Genomic DNA, 24,961 nt, shown 5'->3' with positions numbered 1-24,961 from the left:
CTCTTGTGGGGCGGTGGGGGGGTGCATCTCTCCTAGATAGTTAGATTTTATTTTCTATACGGATTTTATTATATCATATAAAACTAGGGTGATAACCAACACCCAATGCACATGCTTCCAAACAAGTTGATTTGAGTGTGCGGGTAACAAGTCTGCAAGCCCACAGATTGTTGGAGTTCTCATGAACTCCCCATTCGAGCATGTGGATCACGTGCTCTACAGTGAGCTCATGTCCAGGGGTTGGAGCGAGATGTTACCCACCAAAATGGAATCATGGATAACCCCCTAGCAGAAAGCTTTTCTACTATATTGCACAGCCAACCAACAAGTAACTCTTGATATTCACTTCTCAATGATGATATGCCATGTGCCTCTGCCATATGCATCAGCCACATACCTCTCACCGTCCGGCATTTCCACTTGGTTGAAGGTGGGTGCTATTCAAAGGTACTTTGATCATTTTGCAATTAGGTGCTTATACTTATTTGTTTTGGCCATTTAGTATGGATAAAGGGGTGATTTAAAAGATTGATCAATCTTGACTGTAAATCTATCCTCTCACCTTACTAGAGGTTTAATCTTTAACCATAGTCCAGTGGGACCTCCCTTGAGGCCTTAGGGTTATAGGAGGGGCACTACTTGGAAAACTCGGATTAAAATAACATGTGCATTTTCCCCTCAACCATACTTAACACTTTGCATCTCACATTACAAACCCCTTATTTACCACCTCCATTCTTTGGGTCTAACTTGTCATTTGGTTCATTGGGATTTGTCACCCACTTCAATAGAACCAAGAAACATTGCCCTGGAATTGATGCAGCTGAAAGAATGGAAAAGCATATTATGGCCACAATAAAAGAAAAAAAGAAAATCGAAATGCAAAAGATGGAAAAGACATAAATTAGCACATGGGAAAAAGCCTATCATGAGCTCTACCCTCTGCATTAGCCATCACCCGATTCCCAAGCACTTGATGCTCCCCTTCATCAAAAGGAACCCTTGTATGTCGCAACCAGGATGATAGATAAATTGCCTCATATTAAAGGGTAAAATCAAATGCTATATCATAAAGAGCCAGCTTTAACCCTTGAGCTATGAACAAAAAATAAAAGCATTATCAAAAAGAAGTAAAAGGCGCACTAAATGGGCGGACAAAGCAGAATAAGCAGGGTAACTCATGCCTCCACGATTTGCTCTGTCCATTACATCTATACTCTCAGGATGTGGATCCCCATTAGTTGGTCCCCTTGACCATGGCACTTGGCCATGAGGCCTTTTACCCTCAATTGCAACTCATTACACTAACACCTATTGATTGAAGAGTTGACCTTGAAAATGCCACCTCCCCTTGGGGGTTGGAAGCACCTAATAGGGTTGACCATTAGCCACCTCTATCAAGGTAGGGAACACCTTTACGAAACTTGGTCTAGTTAGATATCGAAAGGTGTTCCAAGAATGAAATATTAATATGCCCTTAACATGCAAGTTTGGTCCACTTAGATGCTTATATGATCTTAGTCTCTAATGAATGGTTGCTTTCACTGGAGTTTAAGTTGGTTTAGTCAGGTGGTCCATAGTAGCACATGCCTTTCAGAGAGGTTGATGATGCAGCGTTTCCAACTGACATCAAAGCATTCGGTATAATGATGACTTAAGTAGATGATGCATGTCCCAAAGCACCTACAAGACCTAGGACATTGATCTTCTTTGGCCCAACACAGAGGATTCCTGATGATTGCACCACTGGACCCAACATGCCCCCAGGTTGGCCTTAACACTAAGCAGGGCATGATTCAGAGCCCAAATGAGGATGGTCTTCCATGAGATGACGAGGAAGCACTTGGTGCACCTGATGGAGCCTTAACGTTGGAGAGAGGAGGCATTGCCTTGACCATTGGAGACCCATGGAGGTGAGGTGGTGACAACACAACTGGATTTGGGACCCCTGAAGCTACTTTGAGTTTGTATTTGTGGGATACTCCTCAAATGATGGATGATCATGACACATGGACACACTTTCAACCTTATCATTACATAGTATCTGGAGCCCAAAAAGGGCATCAGGTCATCATTTAGAGGTTTATGGCTCACACATGTGGGTCTTTTGTGGCATAATTTTACATTGAGCTTGTGGGTTGTTTTGTGACCAAAAATTATTTTATGTTTACTCATTGTCAAACTTGTTTAGGGACTTCTTAGGCTAAAATTAGGTGAGGCAGACCTCATATAAATAAAAGTTCACCTCACATCTCATTTCACACCACTTGTGGACTATTTTAGCCCTCTTAGATATTTCGGCCTAGCTCTTGTAGTTTGCTACTCTTGTGAAGATGTGATCTTTGTGGATTTTTGCTATTGGAGATTAGTCCTTGTTGTGGAGATGTCATTTTGGGATAAAGATGGATTGTTCATTGATATGTTGTGAGGACTTTTATTGTTGAATATCTTTTATGGTTAATGTATGCAATGTATTTTTGCTATGGTTTCTATATATGTATAGAGATGGTGCATGAATTATCTCACTTCATCACAATTTTCCATGGGGACACGTCCCCGAGGGTGGGGAACATGCTTCCTCGCTCTCGTGACGGGGAGACTAATGGGGAAACATTTCCACACATCCCCTTTTTTGAGAAACACAGGGGGATGTTTTTCTGGTGACAAAATGTGTCTCTCTTGTGGGGGGGTGGGGAGGTGTGTCTCTCCTAGATAGTTAGATTTTATTTTCTATATGGATTTTATTATATCATATAAAACTAGGGTGATAACCAACACCCAGTGCACATGCTTCCAAACAAGTTGATTTGAGTGTGCGGGTAACAAGTCTGCAAGCCCACAGATTGTTGGAGTTCTCGTGACCTCCCCATTCGAGCATGTGGATCACGTGCTCTACAGTGAGCTCATGTCCGGGGGTTGGAGAGAGATGTTACCCACCAAAATGGGTAACCCCCTAGCGGAAAGCTTTTCTACTATATTGCACAACCAACCAACAAGCAACCCTTGATATTCACTTCTCAATGATGATATGCCATGTGCCTCTGCCATATGCATAAGCCACACACCTCTCACCGTCTGGCATTTCCACTTGGTTGAAGGTGGGTGCTATTTGCAAATAGGTGCTTATACTTATTTGTTTTGGCCATTTAGTATGGATAAAGGGGTGATTTAAAAGATTGATCAATATTGACTGTAAATCTATCCTCTCACCTTACCAGAGGTTTAATCTTTAACCCTAGTCCAGTGGGACCTCCCTTGAGGCCTTAGGGTTATAGGAGGGGCACTACTTTGAAAACTCGGATTAAAATAACATGTTCATTTTCCCCTCCACCATACTTAACACTTTGCATCTCACATTACAAACCCCTTATATACCACCTCCATTCTTTGGGTCTAACTTGTCATTGGTTCATTGGGATTTGTCACCCACTTCAATAGAACCAAGAAACATTGCCCTGGAATTGATGCAACTAAAAGAATGGAAAAGCATATTATGGCCACAATAAAAGAAAAAAAGAAAATCAAAATGCAAAAGATGGAAAAGACATAAATTAGCACATGGGAAAAAGTCTACCATGAGCTCTACCCTCCGCATTAACCATCACCTGATTCCCGAGCACTTGATGCTCCCCTTCATCAAAAGGAACGCTTGTATATTGCAACTAGGATGATAGATAAATTGCCTCATATTAAGGGGTAAAATCAAATGCTATATCATAAAGAGCCAGCTTTAACCCTTGAGCTATGCACAAAAAATAAAAGCATTATCAAAAAGAAATAAAAGGCGCACTAAATGGGTGGACAAAGCAGGCTAAGCAGGGTAACTCATGCCTCCACGATTTTTCTCTGTCCATTACATCTATACACTCAGGATGTGGATCCCCATTAGTTGGTCCCCTTGACCATGGCACTTGGCCATGGGGCCTTTTAGCCTCAATTGCAACTCATTACACTAACACCTATTGATTGAAGGGTTGACATTGAAAATGCCACCTCCCCTTAGGGGTTGGAAGCACCTAATAGGGTTGACCATTAGCCACCTCTATCAAGGTAGGGAACACCTTTACGAGACTTGGTCTAATTAGATACCGAAAGGTGATCTGAGAATGAAATATTAGTATGCCCTTAACATGCAAGTTTGGTCCACTTAGATGCTTATATGATCTCTAATGAATGGTTGCTTTCACTGGAGTTGAAGTTGATTTAGTCAGGTGGTCCATAGTAGCACATGCCTTTCAAAGAGGTTGATGATGTAGCGTTTCTAACTTACATCAAAGCATTCAGTATAATGATGACTTGAGCAAATGATGCACATCCTAGAGCACCCACAAGACCTAGGACATTGATCTTCTTTGGCCCAAACACAGAGGATTCATGATGATTGCACCATTGGACCCAGCATGCCCCCAGGTTGGCCTTAACACTAAGCAGGGCATGATTCAGATCCCAGATGAGGATGGTCTTCCATGAGATGACTAGGAAGCACTTGTTGCACCTGATGGAGCCTTAACGTTGGAGAGAGGAGGCATTGCGTTGACCATTGGAGACCCAAGGAGATGAGGTGGTGACAACACAACTGGATTTGGGCCCCTAAAGCTACTTTGAGGTTGTATTTGTGTGATACTCCTCAAACGATGGATGATCATGACACATGGACACACTTTCAACCTTATCATTACATAGCATCTGGAGCCCAAAAAGGGCATCAGGTTATCATTTAGAGGCTTATGGCTCACACATGTGGGTCTTTTGTGGCATAATTTTACATTGAGCTTGTGGGTTGTTTTGTAACCAAAGATTATTTTATGTTTACTCATTGTCAAACTTGTTTAGGGACTTTCTTAGGCTAAAATTAGGTGAGGTAGACCTCATATAAATAAAAGGTCACCTCACATCTCATTTCACACCACTTGTGGACTATTTTAGCCCTCTTAGATATTTCGGCCTAACTCTTGTAGTTTGCTACTCTTGTGGAGATGTGATCTTTGTGGATTTTTGCTATTGGAGATTAGTCCTTGTTGTGGAGATGTCATTTTGGGATAAAGATGGATTGTTCAGTGATATCTTGTGAGTACTTTTATTGTTGAATATCTTTTATGGTTATTATATGCAATGTATTTTTGCTAGGGTTTCTATATTCCTTGTCTAAATGCATATATTTATATGAAATTTTTGGTGAAATGTTGCATGCTTTAATTAAAAATCTTGAACATCCCTTGAGAATCTTCTAGAGAGATTTTTTCTTGATTTTATCCCCTCATAAAGTGATAGTTAGGGTTTTAAAAGTGGAAACTTAGGGTTTCCCCTTACTCCTTTCAAGGATTTGATATTTCCATAGTAATTTTCCCTTAGACTCCAATGTCCATCACCCAAGTAAGTAGTAGGCACTGACTTCGACATAGACGGTCAAAAATCCAAAACTTCAAAAATCTCTTATTTTTCTTTTTCTCCTAAAATTTCAAGCCCCTAAAATTGTTGCCCTGAAATTTCTGCCTTGAATTTTTTGGTCCTAAAAATTCGACCCCTAAATTTGTGGACCCTAAAAACTGTGGCCCTAAAATTTTGGCCCTTAAGGCAAGATTATAGGGTTACGATTCGAAGCCAAATTCAACTACAACATGAGGTGTTGAGCTGGATGGAGGATGTTCTACCTTGTTGAGCTTTAAAACATCAAATTCTGGCAATTTGCATGGTTGGAAGCCCCTCCCCCTAGGGCTAACATCATCAACCCTAGGTAATCTTAGGCCTAGAAAAAACCTAACTCAACACTAAGGCTTCAACTTGTTAGTTTGTGTAGCTTAGACAGGTGTTCTAGTCTCTATGGTGTCTATGAGGCTAGAGAGCACATTTCCTCCAATACCCAGAATTGGTTTCACGAGAAAAGGCCTTGATTAGATTTAATTAAGCAATTCATTAAATTTTCCTAAGTCTAACTTAGGGAAATAGCTTAATTAATCAATATTAATTGGGGTAAATCGATTTTTCTCTAGAGATTTCTGAAGAAAAAAAGTGATTTGATGAAGTCAAGATGATCTTAGCCATCGATTGTGATTAGATCATGGTCGTTGTTTGCTCAACGAGATATTATAAGAGCAAATCATTGGGGTTGGAGATACACACTTGAGCAATTCGACCCAGCGAGTTGCACATATAGCAAGGGCACAGTTGAAGTAGAGGGAGACACCGACAGCAAAGGTTTCAACAGAGATTTAGGAGGAGATTTCCAAAAAGGATTTCCACAGACTTTCAAGTGTTTGAGTGACAAGAAAGAAGGTTGATTCATCTGCAAAACAGGAGGTTGATTCAGCTAGTGAGAGTTAGCCAGTTTACCCAGTGCGCACAGTTGGAGTAGTAATTCCATTTCCAGTTGTCAGAAAAATTGTCGAAGTAGGTGCAAGAAGCTTCAGGAGGCAAATGGAGGCAGTTTTACTTGCAAGAATATTTTGTCGGAGAATGTGCAAATTTTCCAGAGCAGGCAGTGCGCATTTCTGGGCAGCAGCGTGAGTGTCAGGAAGGAGTGCAAGTTTGTTGAAAGTGGTCAGATCAATTTGCAAAGGAGATGTTTGTATCTCCAGATTTTTTTGCCAGTGGAAATTATTATTTGCCAGAGCATTGTCATTGACAGGCAAGCAGATCATTATACTCTCAAATTGTTGAAGAATTCTAATAATATAAGCCCTCATCTGTTGCATTGGTTTTCCCCACATTGCAGTTTTTCCAAGGACATTTGCCCAAAAATATTATTGTCATCTATCTTGTGTGCGCATTATTTCCTCACTTCCTATATTTAATTTGTGAAGATTCCAGTAGTGAATTTATCGTTATTTGTGGAATTCGAGGTGACGGGCGTTGGCGTTGGGAATGCACGAGGGTTTTTTGACTGGGTGGCTCTGCAATCTGAACTAGGGTTTGAGTTAGGGTTTAGCCGTTGGTAACCATGGCGGGACACAGAGAAGGGAGTTCTGCTCCCTCCTACAATCAAGTAGCTACGAACAGAAGCAAGGGCGCTGGTCAGCATCGCTTCAAGAAACCAACAGAGGTGACAATGGAGGATATTAACACAAGAAATATCAGACCTCACGGACAGGAAGAGAATCACGAGGAAGATAGCAGGGAGAAGAGGACAGGGGGTAGCAGTCAGAAAGCTGCACCTATGAGTGCAACAGGGGTCTGTAAACTCAAGTCGACCATTATTCCTCGGGTAGTTTTAAAGGACCCAACTCTACAGTGCACAGATATCACATGGCGAAACACGCGGTTATATGCAAATTTATGGGGATTTGGTCGACGGAGAGGGTTATGCACACATGGATAAGGAACCACTGGAAACCAAAGGGTGAAATAAACCTTCACCTTGGGTCCAAGGGATTCTTTACGGTAGTGTTCACAAGCTTAGAGGATAAAGACAGAGTGTTCGAGGGAGGACCCTATTTTTACACTACTGTAGGACTTTACATGCGACCATGGGTGATGAATTTTGTCCTAGAACGAGAAACGTTCACTTCGGTACTGGTATGGATAAGATTTTACTCCCTTCTTTTAGATTATTGGCTGCCAGAGTGTCTAAAGGCTATCGGCAACAAGCTAGGGCATTTTATAAAGATATCAGATGCGACTTTAAGAGGCAACCACACTTCCTTTGCTCGGATTTGTGTGGAAATGGACTTATCTGGGGCACTTCCGAACGAGATCATTTAGAAGTGTATGACGAAGAATGGGTGCAAGCGGTGGACTATGAACATGTCCCATTTAGGTGTCGTAAGTGCCATGAACACGGGCACCTATACAGAGACTGCCCATCAAACAAACTGGAGAGCAACACGAAAACCACCACAGGCAAAGATCCCGAGGGTTTCACTAAGGTGGGGGGTAAAGGGAAAGGAGGAAAGCGGTACCAAAAGAAAATCAACGAGGACGGGCAACCGAGCCACAATAGTTTCAAGATCTTAGAAGAAGAAGTTGGAAACAACGGGGCAAACCAGGAATCGGAGACTAATCCCACTGAGAAGGAAAGGGATGCTAGCATGGAGGATATACCAAAGAACAGCCAGCAAAAGGATGATCTACCGAGCATTATGGAGCTCAGTAGGGACCATGAGATGACCCCAAGTGAGGCAGGAATGGAGGACCATGAACTGCAGGAGATTCTAGAGAGGGAGAATTTAGATCTAGAAAAGTTTCTGGAGCAGGGAATTACCAAAGGGGTTGAATCCCTGCCAAAAGAGCAATGTTCAACAACTCTTCCTCTGGAGATCACAACCGAAGGGTTATGGAGTCAAAAGAAACCATGACAGTCAGGAGAATAGAGGGATGAAAACAATGGAGGAAACACCGAGGCACTCTTCCAAGAACCCGGGTAGGAAAAGAGGAAGAAAAAGACAGAATGAGTTGCTGACCGAATGTGGGAAACTCATGATTAACTCAGGTAAGATGAGATATCTCACCAGTTACTCCTTTACAAACCTTTCTTAATGAAGCTTACAACCTAGAACATTAGGGGTCTAGGAAGTAAAAGGAAACAAAGAAATCTTAGCAATAGAATAAAAGAAGAAAAACCAGATATGGTTTTTATTCAAGAAACAAAGTGTTCGATGGACAAGATCAGAGAAATACATAGCAAATGGTTAATCAAGTATGAGTATCTAGAGGTTAAGGCAGATAACTCGGCAGGGGGGATTCTTACGCTTTGGGATCCCCAGAAACTTGGAATCCTGGATGCTGAAGCATCCAAGAACTATCTATCGTTGGTGATTCAACCTTTGGGTGATAAGGAGATCTACATGATTACAAACATCTATGGTCCTCAAAAACTAGAAGACAAACTCAAGCTTCTCACCTCCCTTGAGGAGCTGAGAGAGAGATATCCTGATATGCCCTGGATTCTGGCAGGGGATTTCAATATGATCAAATCTCTTACAGAGAAAAAAGGGGGCACCAGAATACTCGGCAGGGACTCCATTTCCCTCTAGAACTTCATAAATAACATGGGACTAGTGGATACTAAAACAATAAATGGCACTTTCACCTGGAACAATAAGAGGGGAGGGGCTTCTCAAGTTGCCTCCGAACTAGATAGATTCATAATCTCAGAGGACTTCCTTCTCACAGCCCTTGACATGTCAACTTTAATCCTTCCCTTTGGAGGCTCGGACCACTAGTGTGTCCAGCTTGAAGCCACTTTTATGGGTACACCGAGGAACAGACCTTTTAGGTTTGAAAATGTCTGGCTCTCTCACCCTGACTTCACCAGCAATATTGACAAATGGTGGATGGAAGATATGCCCGTTCAAAGCACTAAAATGTTCGTGCTACAACAAAGACTTAAACACATCAAATCTAGACTTAAAGATTGGAACAAAAAAGAGTTTGGTAATATTTTTTAAGCCAAAAGAGAAGTTGAACAGAAACTCCAGGGAATTAATCAGATCCTCATCACAGATGGTTTTATCGAGGAAAGGAAAACTCAAGTCGATTCTCTTCAGAAGGGATGGGAAGATAGGTGCATGCAAGAGGAGATTTTCTAGAGACAGAAATCGAGGGTGCAATGGATTAGAGAAGGGGAAAGAAACACGAAGTTTTTTCATAAATCAACTTTGTATCACAGGTCACATAACAGAATTTCAAAACTTAGAGATGTTCAAGGGAAAGAGCTCGTCTCCCACAAAGAAATGGAATATGTCCTAGTTCAACACTTCCTTAGCATAGCAGAGGAGCCTCTCTTCAACAGATCACGGTTCATTAACAATTTCACAAAGCACATTCCCAAGCTTGTAACCAGGGAAGGCAATCACAATCTTAACAAGCCAGGGTCTGAAGATGAGGTCAGTGAAGTTATCAATGAGATGCAAAATGGGAAAGCTCCTGGCTCGGATGGGTTCAATGTGGACTTCTCCAAAGCATGTTGGAAAAAAGTCAAACAAGACATCCTTGATGTTGTGGAAGACTCAAGAAGATCCAAAACGGTTTTGAAGGCTCTCAATGCCTCTTTCATAGCTTTGATTCCAAAGCAGGAAAAAGCTATGACACCGGACAGATTCAGACCCATAGCTTTATGTAATCTGGTGTACAAAATTATTTCCAAAGTGATCGCTAACAGACTCAAGCCCCTTCTTTCAGCTCTTGTCTCAAAGAAACAAACTGATTATGTGGAAGGAAGACAGTTTCTCAATAACATCATACAAGCTCATGAGGTAGTACACTCTCTTAAGAGCAATAAGCAAGCTAGTATGATCATACAGCTCAACCTAGCGAAAGCTTATGATAAGCTAAGCTGGTCTTACATCAAGGCAGTGCTAAGAGCTTATGGTTTCGACCACAACTAGATTAGATGGGTTATGGCCCTTGTATCCACGGCTAGTTTTTCAATCCTGCTTAATGGCTCGCCCTCTAGAACCTTTATGCCTTCTAGGGGTCTCAGACAAGGAGATCCACTCTCCCCCTTCCTCTTTGTGCTCATGATGGAAGGGCTAGGCAGAGCGATCAAAATGGAAAATGTTGAAGGAAGAATCCAGGGACTGAAACTTACCATAGATGGTGCTGCTTCGACTCATCAACAATTTGTGGATGACACTATGCTGCAGGGTATTCCCACGGTCAAGGAAGCCAAAGCTTTCAAACAAATCTTGAACGACTTTGCTATGGCCGCTGGTACAAAGGTAAGCCTTGACAAATCAAAGGTTTTCTTTTTTAACACTGACATTGCTATTCAAAGGAACCTCACTAGAATTCTCGGGTTTCAAAGGGATCAGTTACCTTCTAAGTACCTTGGAATGCCTCTTACGAACAAACCTTTGAGCAAGGGAGTGTGGGAGCTGGTAATTAACAAACTTCAGGACAAGATCAGGAAATGGACTTGCAGGTCTTTGAATTTGGCAGGGCGTCTTGTGCTTACAAAGGCTGTCCTGCAGGCCATACCCATTTTCATGTTGTCAGCTCTTCCTGCTCCTAAAGGAGTTATGCAACAGATCAGGAATATTCAAAGAGATTTTCTTTGGGGCAAAGGGGAAGAGAAAAAGAAGTGGGCTTTGGTAGCTTGGGACAAGCTCTGCAAACCTAAGGCCCATGGTGGTTTGGGGCTTCATGACCCTGAAATCCTCAGTAGAGTATCGGGAGCCAAACTCTGGTGGAGGTGGCTCAAGGAATCGGCTACCCCTTGGGCTAAGCTTTGGAAGCAGAAATATGCAAATAACTGGCAGGAGAGTGATCATATCAAAATGTCAGGACTCATCAAGGGCTCCCACATTTGGAACCTTGCTTGGGAAAATAAAGCCATTGTCCAACAGCATAGTTTCTGGGAGATCCGAGATGGGAACCTTGCACGGTTTTGGGAGGATAACTGGCAGCAGAAACAAAATTGTTTAGAGAAGAATTAATCGCTCTCAAAAATGACACTGATAACAAAGGTTTACTTATGGTAAGTGACTTCTGGGATCAGGTAAGGGACAATGGTAAATGGAGAATGTGGAAGAATCTTGGTTACAGTGAAGAGAGTCCTTTGAGGGCCCAGGCAGATTCCCTTGCTCTTGACTTGGAGCAGAGGAAGATTTTGGTGTCTTCCTCGTCTGACCAACTGAGATGGGGTCGAAACACCGAAGGCACTTTTAACCTCAAAGAAGCTAAACGCATGGACCTAGGTTTTGATTATCCAAACCCTGATCAAGTTTGGAATGACCTTTCGAAGAAGCCGCATTGGATGAAATCAAATTGTTTATGTGGTTGGTTCACCAAAAGAAAATTCTCACATGGGAGAATCTTCTGAAAAGGGGATTTGTTGGCCCTTCTAAATGCCATCTATGTGGCTTATAGGAAGAGATGATGGAGCATTTACTAAACCTCCACCCCTTCACATCTACTGTCTGGGATTGGGCGGCCTCAGTCTTCAGGCACACAGACAGGGGCAGACTCAATATCACAAACACTTTGAAGAATTGGAGGAAAGACTTCTCAGCAATGTTACTTGGGAGCGGGAGCGGGGAGCGGGAGCGAAAACGGGAGCGGGAGCGACCATTTTCAGAAGCTCCCGGTTTGGGAGCGAATCCGGGAGCGATTTTTTAAAAATATATATATATATTTTATATTTTTTAATTTTTGATACATATATGTCAACAAAAACATGTAGAATGATGAAATAGACATAAAAAACATAAAAAAACATAAATTGATCATTGAACCATATCACATCAATCATCTAGAAATTATAATCGTCATCAACCATGTCCACAAGTTAGTAAAATACATATTACAACTGCAACATATTGAGTCTTATAAATCATGATTCATCAAATTCAATATTAAAGTTTCAACTTCAAGCTTTCAGAATTGAAAATTCAATAACATTTATCATCATTGATCACCAAAGTTGTACTTGTAAGCCAAGTTTAACCATTACAAGAAGTAATATCGAAGATATTTCTAAGTCCTAACTTCTAACTGTTAACATGATATGAAATGTTAAAAATTTATAAAATGAAACATGAATAATGAGATGAAATGAAACAACTTTAGTCTTTCACAAAGCATCATATTCATAATTCACAATCATTACCAATGAGTTATAATTGCCAAGGCCCAACTTCAAACTTCAAATTTTCATTGTCACAGTGATATAATGTTTACAAAAAATATCATAATGATATGAAAGAGTCAAGAGTCAAGAGTCAAGGACTCAAAACTCAACAGTTATGAAAACTAAAGTCTAATAGAAACTAGAAAAGACAAGTAAACTGTAAATCTACATGTGGCCCTTGCCACGAGAGTCTCCAGGAGTATAAGCAGGTCGTGGTGGTCTTCTAGGAGTCTCCTGCACAGACCGACGACCAGAACTAGAACCTCCACGCGAGGGTGTCGATGGAGGTGGCGACAGCAATGGAACAAGACTCGGGCCTCGAGCACTGCTACTGGATGGTGGAGGTGGAGGTGGCATGGCTGCTGCAGCTGCTTCATTTTCATCCCTTACAAGCTCCTCTTCTAGTTCTTCAATATGTACAATGCCATCCTCCAAATTGTCGTCCTCAGGGTGATTGTCCCAAATTTTATATGTGGGATCTTCATTAGCCCGATCACAGTAATGACTCAACAACCTCAAGTTGTAGTGCACATAAACCAAGCTTTCTGCTCGGTTTTCGTTGAGTCTGTTTCTTTTCACATTATGTATATAACTGTAGGTGCTCCAACACCTCTCTGCAGAAGAAGAATTTACAACCTGTGAAAGAACTTTTTTTGCCAATTTTGGCAAAAGTCCGTGGCCGCCATATGTTTCCCACAATGTGAGAGAATCAAATTTATCTTTGTCGTCCATTGCATGGAAGTTACCATACAAACCATTGCCACTGAAGTATCTGCCTATTTCAAGGCGCACAGCTGCACATTCCTCCCTGTCAGGCACCAACTTTTCTAATGCTTCCAGATATCCTTTAGTTACCTCTTGATCTAAATGGGGTTTGGTCCTAACCCCACCCCCTGCTGCAGGTTGGCCCAACCAAGATGTAGAGTAGTATTTTGGCGTAAGGATATACGCCAAGCAATGTAGTGGAAGGTTAAGCCTATTCCACCATTCACACACACAATCATGAATCAGTTTGTACAAGTTGGGATCTCTATTATGAACAATGACTTTTATTTCCCCCAACATGGTATCCATTTGCTCATACACCTCGCCAATCACTGGTTTGTCTGTATCTGCAAACCGAATCATGTGATAAATTGGCTTGGTGAAATCCAATACCTGCCTCACAGTTGTCCAAAACTGCCCATCAAGAGCGGCCTCCTCCACCGTTTCAAAACCTGCCATGTCAGCTACATTTGTAGCCCTTTCCTTTAACACCTGCCAATGTGGACTTGATACCATGCTAGCTAATGCCTCTCTTACCTTCAAAAGGCGCCTGAAGGTGAGGTAATAGCTACCAAATCTAGTCCTCGCAATCTTCAGCAACTCTAATCTCGAGTGACTGCAGAAAAGGCCAAGGGTATTGCTATGATTTGTAATAAATTTTATCATTTGTTTTCCTTTCTTGTACAAATCACCAATCCATTGGTATTGTTCATTTTTGTTTTTGACAATATCATGCAACAGAAGGTTCAATGTGTGAACCAAACATCCAGACCAAAATATGTTCGGGTATTTATCCTCAATAATTGCTCCCGCTGCCTTACAATTAGGATCATTATCAGTGATGACTTGGATGACATTGTATGGGCCAATACGCTCAATTGTTTCAAGTAATGCTTCTGCAATGTTGATAGCGGTCTTGAACTTGTCTGAGTAATCATGTGCAGCTAGAAAGATGGGACCACTAACAGACACAGCAAGAACACTTATCAATGGCTTGCCTTTTACATTTGTCCATCCATCAGATACAATGGACACCCCATTGTCAGTCCAAGAACTTGTCATTTTATTCAAAGAATGTGATATTTTTGCTTTTCATGATCAAGGCCAACAGTTCTTGCCTTGTCATACCCAGGGCTCTTGTATCCTTTAGGGGCATCATTTATGGCAGAAACCATTTCGTGCCAATAAGGTGAGCGTAGAACATTGAATGGTATCCCACATGCATAGAGGAACCTGTAAACTTTTGAATCCAAATCATTCCTACACCCCTCATCAAGGAAATTTGATATGGTTCTACGCCTTAAAGATGATGACCATGTGCCTCCATGTCCATATCCACTGCCTTGGGAGGATGCTGAAGGAGTTCTTTGTGATTGTGAGCTTGGTTCAAAGAAACCCCTTGATCTTTTTGTTCTGTATTGGGCGTCCTCCTCTTCCTTTATGTATTTGGCTCTATCTGCGGTTGACACCGCTGCACAAGTTTTGATTCCTATTTGTTTCTCTCCATCCCATGGCCTTTTCCCGCAGAGGTGTCTTCTAGCACGGGTGTATGACCCTGTGTAATCAGTGTTGCAATGGGGGCAATGAAATTTAGTGGTTCCACCCCCTCTCCCTGTTTCAGCCCTGTGAACATATTTCCACAATGGAGTTTGGTCTTGTTTAGTTTTTTGAGGATCATGTTCACCCTCCTCCACCTCCTCCTCACTGGGGTTTTCACCCATTTGACTTTCTTCGGCTTCTTCATCCACCTCTTCAGTTTGGGGCCCCCTCCATTTCCTACTCTCCACCACCATAATAACCATAAAAGGGACCAGGAAGAGGAAAATGCCGATAAATATCCCCAGGTCCATGGTGTTTGATGTTTGTAGGGTTTTGAGTCTTGAATCTGCAAATTAATTTAATTTATTGGGATTAATTAATTTAATTTATTAATTTAATTTAAATACATGATTTTTAAACAGTTAAACTCAAACAACTAAATTAAATCAACTAAATTAACTACCTAACCAGCTAAACTAACTAGATTACTAAGTTACTTACCTCTGCAGGCTTGCTCCTCGCTCCTTGGCAGTTGCTCCTCGCTCCTCAGCACTTGCTCTTCGCTCCAATGCTCTTGCTCCAGCTCCAAACTTGCTCAATGAAGTGATAATGAATGTTTTTTGGCCCATTGGCCTTATAAAACAAAAAAAAAAAAAAAAAAAAAATCTAAATTTTTTAATTTTTTCGGGTCCGGCGGATTTTTTTTCCGTCGAACCGCTCTCGGCCCGGCTCGATTCGCTCTCGAAGTGATTTTTAATGCCCGGGAGCGATCAGGGAGCGATCGCTCCCCGATCGCTCCCGGGCATTAAAAATCGCTCCGGGAGCGCGGGAGCGATCGCTCCCTGAGTCGCTCCCTAACAGACCAGGGAGCGTAAATTTTTTTACGAGAGCATGCTCCCGAAAATCGCTCCCGTCCGGGAGTGATTTTGGGAGCGCGCTCCCGAGCCGCTCCCGCCCGGAGCGCGCTTCGGGAGCGGGTTCGAAGGGGGGGGGGCACTCCCCCGCAACACTGCTTCTCAGGTAATGAAATCATTAACAAGGCTTGGACTCTGGTTCCAGGTTTTATTATCTGGGATGCATGGAAAGAACAGAACGACAGGATTTTCAAGAACAAAATAGGCTCAACACAAAGTATCATTGTCCAAATTTTACAATAGCTTAAAGATACAGTAAGAACCCTTATGTGGAAAATTCTTGAGGACCCCCTTCGCCCCAGGATGCTCGCATACTGATGCAATTGGGTCTCCATTCTCTGGTTCCCCAAGGCACTAGCAAGGGTGTGAGCAAAACAACTACTGGTAAAGATATCTGGCAACCTCCTCCTCCTGGTTTTTTGAAAATCAATATAGACGGGGCCTTTAAGGGCAACCCAGGGATGGCTGGATATGGCAATGTCATAAGAGATGAGCAGGGGCGCATAAAGAACATCTTCCACAATCATTTGGGGACTGCCACAAATAACATGGCGGAGCTTATGGCCTTAGAGCAGTGCCTGGAAATCCTGATGGAGGCAAATTTACACAACACCATCATTGAAGCTAACTCTGAATTGGTCATTAATGCGGCCAAGAAAATGTGTAATAGAACGGCACATGGAAAAGTGTCGAAACATTGGAGGCTCTCGCAGGTCTTTCAGCGTATTCATTCCCACTTGCAAACCCTGAGAACAGTCAGCTTTGTTCATGTGAGAAGGAAAGCCAATATGTTAGTTGATCGTCTGGCAAATGAAGGGGTGCTATGTAAGGAAAGCTATATTTGGTATGATTGGGAGTCTATACCCTCTGGTAAACTGCGTGATGATTGTCAACGACAGGCAGCCAAAGACATGGTGAATCTCCAAACCAATGAAGAATGAGCAGGAGGAAGACCAGTGGGAGATGAAGGAATGGCATAAACCCGAAGTGAAGAGAAGGATGAAGAGGTAAGATGAAGGAACGACATAAACACGAAGTGAAGAGAAGGACGAAGAGGTGGGGTAATTATGCACAGGAGTCGTTAGATCATGGAAGATCAACGAACATAATTGGTGGAAAAGATAAGTGGGAGTAGCGGGAGTAGGAGAGGGCGGAAGTCCTTGAACCTGATTGAAGTGCTGCATTTAATCCTGACCGTCGATCTTATTTCTTTGCGCTGACGTCACTTGCCATTACGGGGGTTCAGCTACCTGTAACCCGCGTGCTAGTTGAATAGCCGCAGACTGTAGGTTTTAAGCGCCCCCGATCATCGAATGGATATCAGGTTTTAAAGTGGAGGGAGGTTAAGTCTAAGAGCAGACCCGAAAATTATAGACCAAAGGTTCATTTTCTTTATCGGGTCTGGAAAGCGGTTAAGTGGTGCGCAAGTTTCCGGCGCGTTGCTTTTTGATTGGATATCGGGTTTCAAACTGGAGGGAGGTTAAGGCTAAGAGCGGACCCGAACTTTTATAGACCAAAGGTTCATTGTCTATTTCGGGTCCAGAATGCGGTTAAGTGGTGCGCAAGTTTCCGGCACGATGCTTTTTGATTGGATATCGAGTTTCAAAGTGGAGGGAGGTTAAGGCTAAGAGCGGACCCGAACTTTTATAGACCAAAGGTTCATTGACTATATCGGGTCCGAAAAGCGGTTAAGGGGTGCGCAAGTTTCCGAAGCGATGTTGTGTCAACCATCGAATCAAGAACCAGACCAACAGCAGGGATTTATTCGTAATTAGTCTTTCGGTAAAAGAGTGTAAATTTGTTTTGTTGTGTGATGTTTAGGGTTTGTTGACCCTATTGTTTGTTTTCATCAACGGGTCCGTATTTTACTAATCTTTACACTTGTAAAGACATGTACCATATGTAATCATGTTTTTCGGTTAATTGAAGGCTCCACTCTTACTTGAAACAAATAAAAAAAGAATTTATCATTATTTGTCGTATTATTTTTGAAGACAAATAAACTGCATAAGTTAGGATATTAAATTCCAGTTATTGCAATCAGTGTAAATTTCACACAACTTAGGGTCAATTGAAGGTTTGTGGATCTTGTTGTTGATAATAGCACTATAACCTTTTCTCTCTCTTTGTATGCCTAGTTGTGCTACTTTTGAGTCATATATAAAAAACCCTAGGTTACAAGTCCGTTTATACATGCTTCTAATGTGCACTAATTCTTGTCTTGTGGAATTGAGCTTTGCTCTTAGCTTAAGTATCTTAGAGGAGCCTATTCAATTGTCACCTTTGAACCAGTGCCTTAGAATATCTATTAGGTGACCCACACCAAAAAGCCTCCTTTATGGTAACTCCACTAAAGAGCAAAAGGTGCAGTGTTGTGGTGATAGTGGCACTCCACCTCATTGTTGTCTTTTGAGCCCTCTCACAAGACCTGCTAGATTTTGAGGCAACAAGGCACAACCTTGAAGCATGTTTCTAGACGCAACTTCCAAAAAATATCCATTGGTTTTATTTTGATATTAAAACAATTGAAACGTGCAGACTAATGTGAAGTATTCATCAATAGTCAAAGCACAACTTTGCAACAGTTAAATGAGATTAAATCCAATTATTAACAGATGTAATTTTGGGTCATGGCATTGGAACCTGTCATGTACCTGTGAACCGGTGACTTAACATCTAGGAGTGCCCTTATAGATGTTAAGTGCTTTAATAGTGCACTCAATCACCATCTATCCATGACCCCATGGACAGCTCATGACTCTCGATAGTCCTTCTCCATGTCAAAATCATCAAAATCAGCATCACAGGTAGATGGAACATTGGGAGAGGTCAATAAAATTGGAGGAGGGAGGGCAATATCAACAAGGACATTCTTTTTGGAATCACGATTGTCATTACACCAAAACCCGCTAGTAAACGGACGCATCGCCAGAGTTAATGGATCCTCAAGAGGTGGTTAAGCACATGTCTCAAAACACACAGGGAGCATTGGATTATCCAATGCCCAACAATCTCCCCCAGCGTGACCCAGGTGTATTTCAAACTCGAGACCTTTTGACTTTGATACCACTTGTTTAAATCACGATTGTCATTACACCAAAACCTGAGGTGTTAATAAACAAATGCATCGCTAGAGTTAATGGATCCTCGAGAGGCAGTTAAGCAAATGTCGCAAAACACGCACGGAGCACTGGATTATCCAATGCGCAACATTCTTCCCTTTTCTTTGACCTTTTTACACTTACCCTTGCTGATTGAACCATGCTTTCTGTGAAATGAGGAAGAAAATGGACTGTTGTAGTAAAAAATTTGAAGTCTGGTTGACACATCCACTTGCCCAGCACTTGAAATCCATTCAAAGCTGCAATATAACCCTCAGCTACTCACCAAGACACTTCAGAGCTCCAACCTGCTCAATAAAATGAGAAAAAAAGAAAGGTACAGATCCTCTTTTCTGAGACGACACATGTCCTAAAATCAGGATGCATCTAGGGCATGTGTCAGACATGAGTTTGGCACAAGTCTTGTCAATACAACACATGCCAAACTTCTGTCCAACACATGTCCTGATTGAATCTGTGTCCTGACATGTGGGAAACGTAGCCCCCTAGGGGCATGTCCTATGACTATTTATAAGTTCTGCTTCGTAATTTCAAAAGCTGTGGGAGGAAGAGGTAAACGTTCAAGTATCAGCGAAGGGATGCTTGTTGAGGCTGCTAAAATTTTGTCAGTGACTGCATACTCAGAGCTTATAGCTGCTTTGTCTGCATTTGGTACAGCTTCTTGATCATTGTACTTGACCGTAACTTTTTGTATTATTGTACATAATTTATGAATAATACATGCAGAATTCTTCCCAAAAAGGCTGCGGCTAGTCTGAAAGACCAGCCCTGCCCATTGTTCAGATTGTTTACAAAATGCCCTGCATGCAAGGCTATTTGACTATCAAAATTTAACTACTAAAAACTTAAAGAAATTCTCCTGGCCCATTTATTTTGGCCGGAGCGCGATCAAAACTCCTGGGACGACGTGTTGCTTTGAGGATTCTTGGGGTAAAGGCCATACAGCAATTTGAATGAGTTGTAGACTCCAAACAGCCTCCCGCGAGAACATAGCCCAACCGACAACGAAATTCCCTAATTTGTATTTAGTATCTTCCAAAAATAATTCATCATTCGCTAGTAAATGATTTGTCTGACACGTTTAGAATTTCCTTCAATCCCCAAAATCTAAAAGAGTAAAGATTCGATCTTTGCCAGCAACGCGAGAAAATATTGACCCACCCATCAATTCCAATGAAAAATGTTATTAAAATTTTGCCATGCGTAGCGTACCTTGCTGTCAGGATCGATGCAAGGCGTGAAATAAACATCGATTTCTCTCACAACTCTGTCTTCCCCAGGTTGAGTAAATACAGGGGACATTGGCTCGTCTTTAATCTCCACCTCCTCCTCCTTGATCTCAGCCTCCAATTTGACGTCCACGTCCATGTGTTTAACTTCCGTGACTTCTTCTGCCGCATCCTTCATAACAATGTCGCCGACCTCGGCATCCAAAACTTGTTTGGGGGGTGCTGGAGGCTCAGCGGGCTCAATCTCAATCTTTGAAGGACCGGCGGGGCTCTCCTTCTTGACTTGGGATTTAGCAGAGGCAGAGGGCGCCTGAGCTTTGGACTTAGCTTGAGGCCTGGGCTTCACCTTGGGCTGGAATTTGGGCTTGGCGGATTCCCTGGGCGGGTCATCGGACTCAACCTTGGGCTGCTTGAAGACATCGTATGCAGAGAAGCTGTCAAATGGAGAAACGCCATCATTGCCTTCCTTCTTAGCGTCACCCATGGCCGCTGAAAACAGCGCCGGGGTCCTCTGGGAATTGTCTAACGCTTGGAGAGAGCTGCTTGCATATTCTACAGTAAGATTGCGCAGTAAAACCCTTCTGTTTGATTCGAAAATGTTTATTTAGAAACTAGTTCCCGTTAAAATGTCGTGTAACAATATTGATGCGGTGGCAAATCGTTTTATACACTGCACGAAGGTTTTAAGGTCGAATCCTTGCGAGCCGGTTTGCTTGGGTTTTATATACCTACTTCCCATTCCGAGGATAGGCCAGGTTACGATATGGGTTTTATAAGTCAAATTATCATGAGTTTATGACTTCTATTTCATCTAAGAATTTTTTAATAGTATTTTTGCAATAACAATTAACACCAAATAAGGGTGTAGGGTAACTTTGACGAATTATGTATCTTTATTTATGATCATTTAAAAGTTGTGGAATTGAATTTATGTATTATTAATTAGGTGTATTTAATAAATTACGGAATAGGTAAAAAAATTAAAAAAATTGTCCTCATAACGAGTGGTGAAAATGATTTTAAGTTCAAATCGAGTTTATCAGAGCCAGTAACGTCTGGTTCAAAGGTTGGTATTTTAAAAATCTTATACTTATTAAAAGAATGGACCTTCTGCGGAAATCAATTTCTTTTCGAGAACTAAAAGAGAGAGATTCTCAAGCTGAAGAGAACCCTTTACGGGAAATGTTTGTTACTAGTTCTAGCAGAGTGTTAAATTCTGTTGAACTTTCATATGAAGAATCCCAGTCTTCGACCCGATGGGAACTACCTGCAATAGCTCCCTTAGAAGTGTATAGTGACATTTCTGCTTTTCATGTAATAGCATCCACTAGAATAAGCATTAAAGAGTCTGTCAGTCAGATTCAGGAAAATTCTGATAATGTCCAAACTATATCTCTGTTGAAACCAAAAGAATTACAGGCAGAGGCAAAGAGATTAAAGACAAATTATTTGCATTTAGGATGTATCCGAGTAGGAATCAATGCTTTAACGCATAAAGGCCTAAATACTTTTGTGCTAGCTACTGTCAGAGATATGACGCACAATAAGTATACAGATTCCTTAATAGGCGGGATTGTTGCTCCTCTATCCGATGGCCCAGTCTACTTTGATTGTTACCCCAATTTCTCTATGTATACCTTTGACGAAACCATAGACCAGATCTTACAACTCCATATCCAAACCACTGGTTTCGACATGAAGAAAAAGAGAAATAATATTGCCATCCAGACCAAAGGCTATTTCCGACACACTAATACCCTTTGGCCAGCCATCCGGCATACATCCAACAGGGACTCCAGGTCAAGTATAGTTGTTCTCACTGATGCAAAAAATAAAAAAATTGAGCATCAAACCATCCGATGGGAAGACTTGATATTTCCATAACACTGGGTTGTAAATAATCCTAAGCCTCTTATTCCTAAAGCCATTACCTCCGTTGATATTACAAAAAATCTGTCCTCTGTAGTTATATCATTCCCCAGAAGATCTACCATTGACCGGAGAAGAATAGAGTTAGCCTGTAAACAATCCAAGCATTACAGAGATCCTTCTACTGTAGATACAACTTGTTCTACTTCATCTTCTTGTAGACATAATTCTTTGTATGAATTAGCCCAGCTTGTAAATTATTGTTCTTTAGAAGTCAAATGTCCAGATTGTCAAGAACATGTAAATCTGCTTACCCTGGTAGAATCTGAAATCCATACAAACCATAATCCCAGAACTGGTACAGCTCCTCCAACTACATCTGTCAATTCATGCCCAAATCCCAAGTGCTCAGACATCCCTTTCCCACATGAACCGGATGCTGATCATGTGCTCATGATGCATGAAATTGTTACCATAGAAGGAGAAGATCCAAGGATGACAGAAATAATGTGTTCAATGAGACCAGCCAAGCCCAGATATGGTTTGGGATACCTTGAGCAGGCACATGGCTTGATTCCAGATTATAGATTTCGCCTTGTTCCTTCTGACTACAAAAAGCTTGCAGTGATGGAAATCCATAAATTTTCCTCTCTTATGGGTGGATGCTTGAAGTCTGAGATTAGTGCCTAATGGATGAAAGCTGTGTTAAACTGGGATCTATACACTAATCCTCAAGCAGATGAATTTGACCAAAATTATACACCCATAGAGAAGAAACAATTTGCTGAAGATTGGAAGCATTATATGGAGATGAATAACACTTGGATATCTTTCTATTCATGGAACGAAAAAATTGCTCCCCTGAATATCTTCACTAGTTCAACCAGCAAGCAAGCATGCTTGGACTGCACTAGATGGATCCAAAGTTGAAACCCCTACGACTTTTCCTCCTTACAAAGGAATTGTCATAGGAGAAAATCAAAATGCAGCCAAAGCTATCCCTTTGGTCCAGAAAGATGACAATGCTTTAGGCATTGATGGTTGGATACAGAAAGCTAGTGAACAGCTGAACTGGACAAATACTACAGTAAAAGGCTTAGAAATGAATGTGGCTAAATCAGTAGAAGTCAAGGAACAAATTGATATTGTCCAAGTATCACTTAATGATGTAAATAGATGTTTGAACAATGTACAGTTTGAATCCAGTATGATTCGTTCTTATGCAAGAGATTCTTTGAATAAAATAGAAGGAGTCGAAGAAAAGTTAGTTGATCACTTAGATACAACTAAACAAATTCTAACTGGTTTAACAGACAAAATGGAAAAGATAAGTCTATCTAAAATTGAGAAACCAGTTCCAAACTCCTTTCTTGTAAAAAGAAGCATAAGAATTCAAGATCCAGTGAAATTAGTAGATAAATTTCTAGCATTATTTCCTAAAGAGGTAGCCACATCTTCAGAATCTGAGGCTACAAATAAAATCACCATTGCATCCTTATTTAAGGATGAAGAGTCAGATAAAGGGAAAGAACAGCAAAGGCAAGATACACAGATCTTTCCCATATATGAACCTCTTGAGCATAGGTTCACCAAATATCCTGCACCTGACATAGAAGGAAAAGGAAAGCTTCCTGAAGCACACACCTTTTTCCCTGATTCCCACAGAGAATGGAATATAGATAACATGAGTGTTGGTCAAATAAGACAAATGATTGACATAATGTATACCGAGTATAAACTCATGTGTCTTAGAGGGAAATCTGAAATTGATGCTTGCAGGACAATTATTCAGTGTTTCACAGGGACACTCCTCAGGTGGTGGGAGACAGAATCATCTCCAAAACTCATAGAAACAATGGAAGCAGAAGTGCTTAAAGATGAGAAAGGAGATGTAATACATAATCCTGATGGCACAGTTATCAGTAACATGATAGGAGCACTTACATCAATGATCTTGGAACATTGGTGTGGAAGTGAAACAGAAATTGCTGATAAAAATGAAGTTATTTTGATGAATTTAAAGTGCCATAAAATGTCTCAATATGATGACTTCCACAGAGATTGGATGCAGAGAATCTATGAAGTCAAGGACTCAAAGAACCTGTTATGGAAACAGGTATATCTTGCAGCTCTGCCATCTAAATTTGTTGATTATATAAGAATGCAGGAAGTCTTTCAATTACCTTTCGAGTCATACACATGGGGAGAGATTTATGCTCTCATTACAAAGACACTGGTCAGTCTTTGTACTAGCTCAAAGGTAAATAAGTCTCTGGAAAAACTTTCCAGATTACCTGACAGAAAATCCATATGCAGCAAGTATGGATTAACATTGGATGATCCTTTGGTAAAGAGAAGGAAGGCTAAGAAAAGAGCCAAAAGAGAGTTTAAAGAAACTTTCTACAAAAACCGAAGAAATTATCCAAAGACCAAAAAGAGATATTCAAAGCCGAGGCAAGGTCAAGCCTCCAGAACAAAAAGAGGATATTACAAATATGTTCCCAGAACACATTATTACAACCCCTCTGATATTCACCTGCACACTAGTAAGCAGGAAAGATGGAATAAAATTACTTGTTGGCTATGTGGGAAAACTGGACACACTTCCTCTAGATGTTCAGAGGGCGAAGAATCAAAGCTAAACAAGGGAAAGAAATCCCAAGTCTTTGCCCAAAGAAACAAACAAGTGAAATAAGAAGGAAGAATACCAATAGTGTGCATGAAATGTGGTTCTCATGCTCAAAACACAAAACGTTGCCCGAATGTTACAATCAGAGACACAGCCCAACAGCGTCAAATAGATGAGTCTTCTTATGATTCTTTTAGTTCTTCATCGGGAGAAGAACTCCATGCTCATATGGGGCAATATTCAGATTCCGTTTCTTCAAATTGTTAATGTTCTAATTTTGAAGAATGTGCATGTCATGTTCAATATAATTCTAATTCTGAATATTTCAG

General features: G+C 41.3%; 1 protein-coding gene across 1 annotated transcript in view; it reads right to left on the bottom strand.

The window, feature by feature from the left end:
* LOC149201820 (SIN-like family protein) overlaps window positions 1–20,774 on the bottom strand; it is a 193,872-nt gene extending 173,098 nt beyond the window's left edge. The window contains exon 1 of the mRNA XM_089403024.1: window positions 20,118–20,774. Within this exon, the coding sequence (XP_089259150.1) occupies window positions 20,118–20,618 (501 nt within the window). The 5' untranslated portion in view covers window positions 20,619–20,774. The remainder of the gene's footprint in view (window positions 1–20,117) is intronic.
* Between the last annotated feature and the right edge of the window lie 4,187 nt (window positions 20,775–24,961).

This window comes from Pinus tabuliformis, chromosome 2_1 (assembly GCF_031772625.1).
Source record: "Pinus tabuliformis cultivar Carrire ecotype Pingquan chromosome 2_1, CPIR1, whole genome shotgun sequence".
NCBI lineage: Eukaryota > Viridiplantae > Streptophyta > Pinopsida > Pinales > Pinaceae > Pinus > Pinus tabuliformis.
This window is presented reverse-complemented; position numbering and strand designations above follow the sequence as displayed.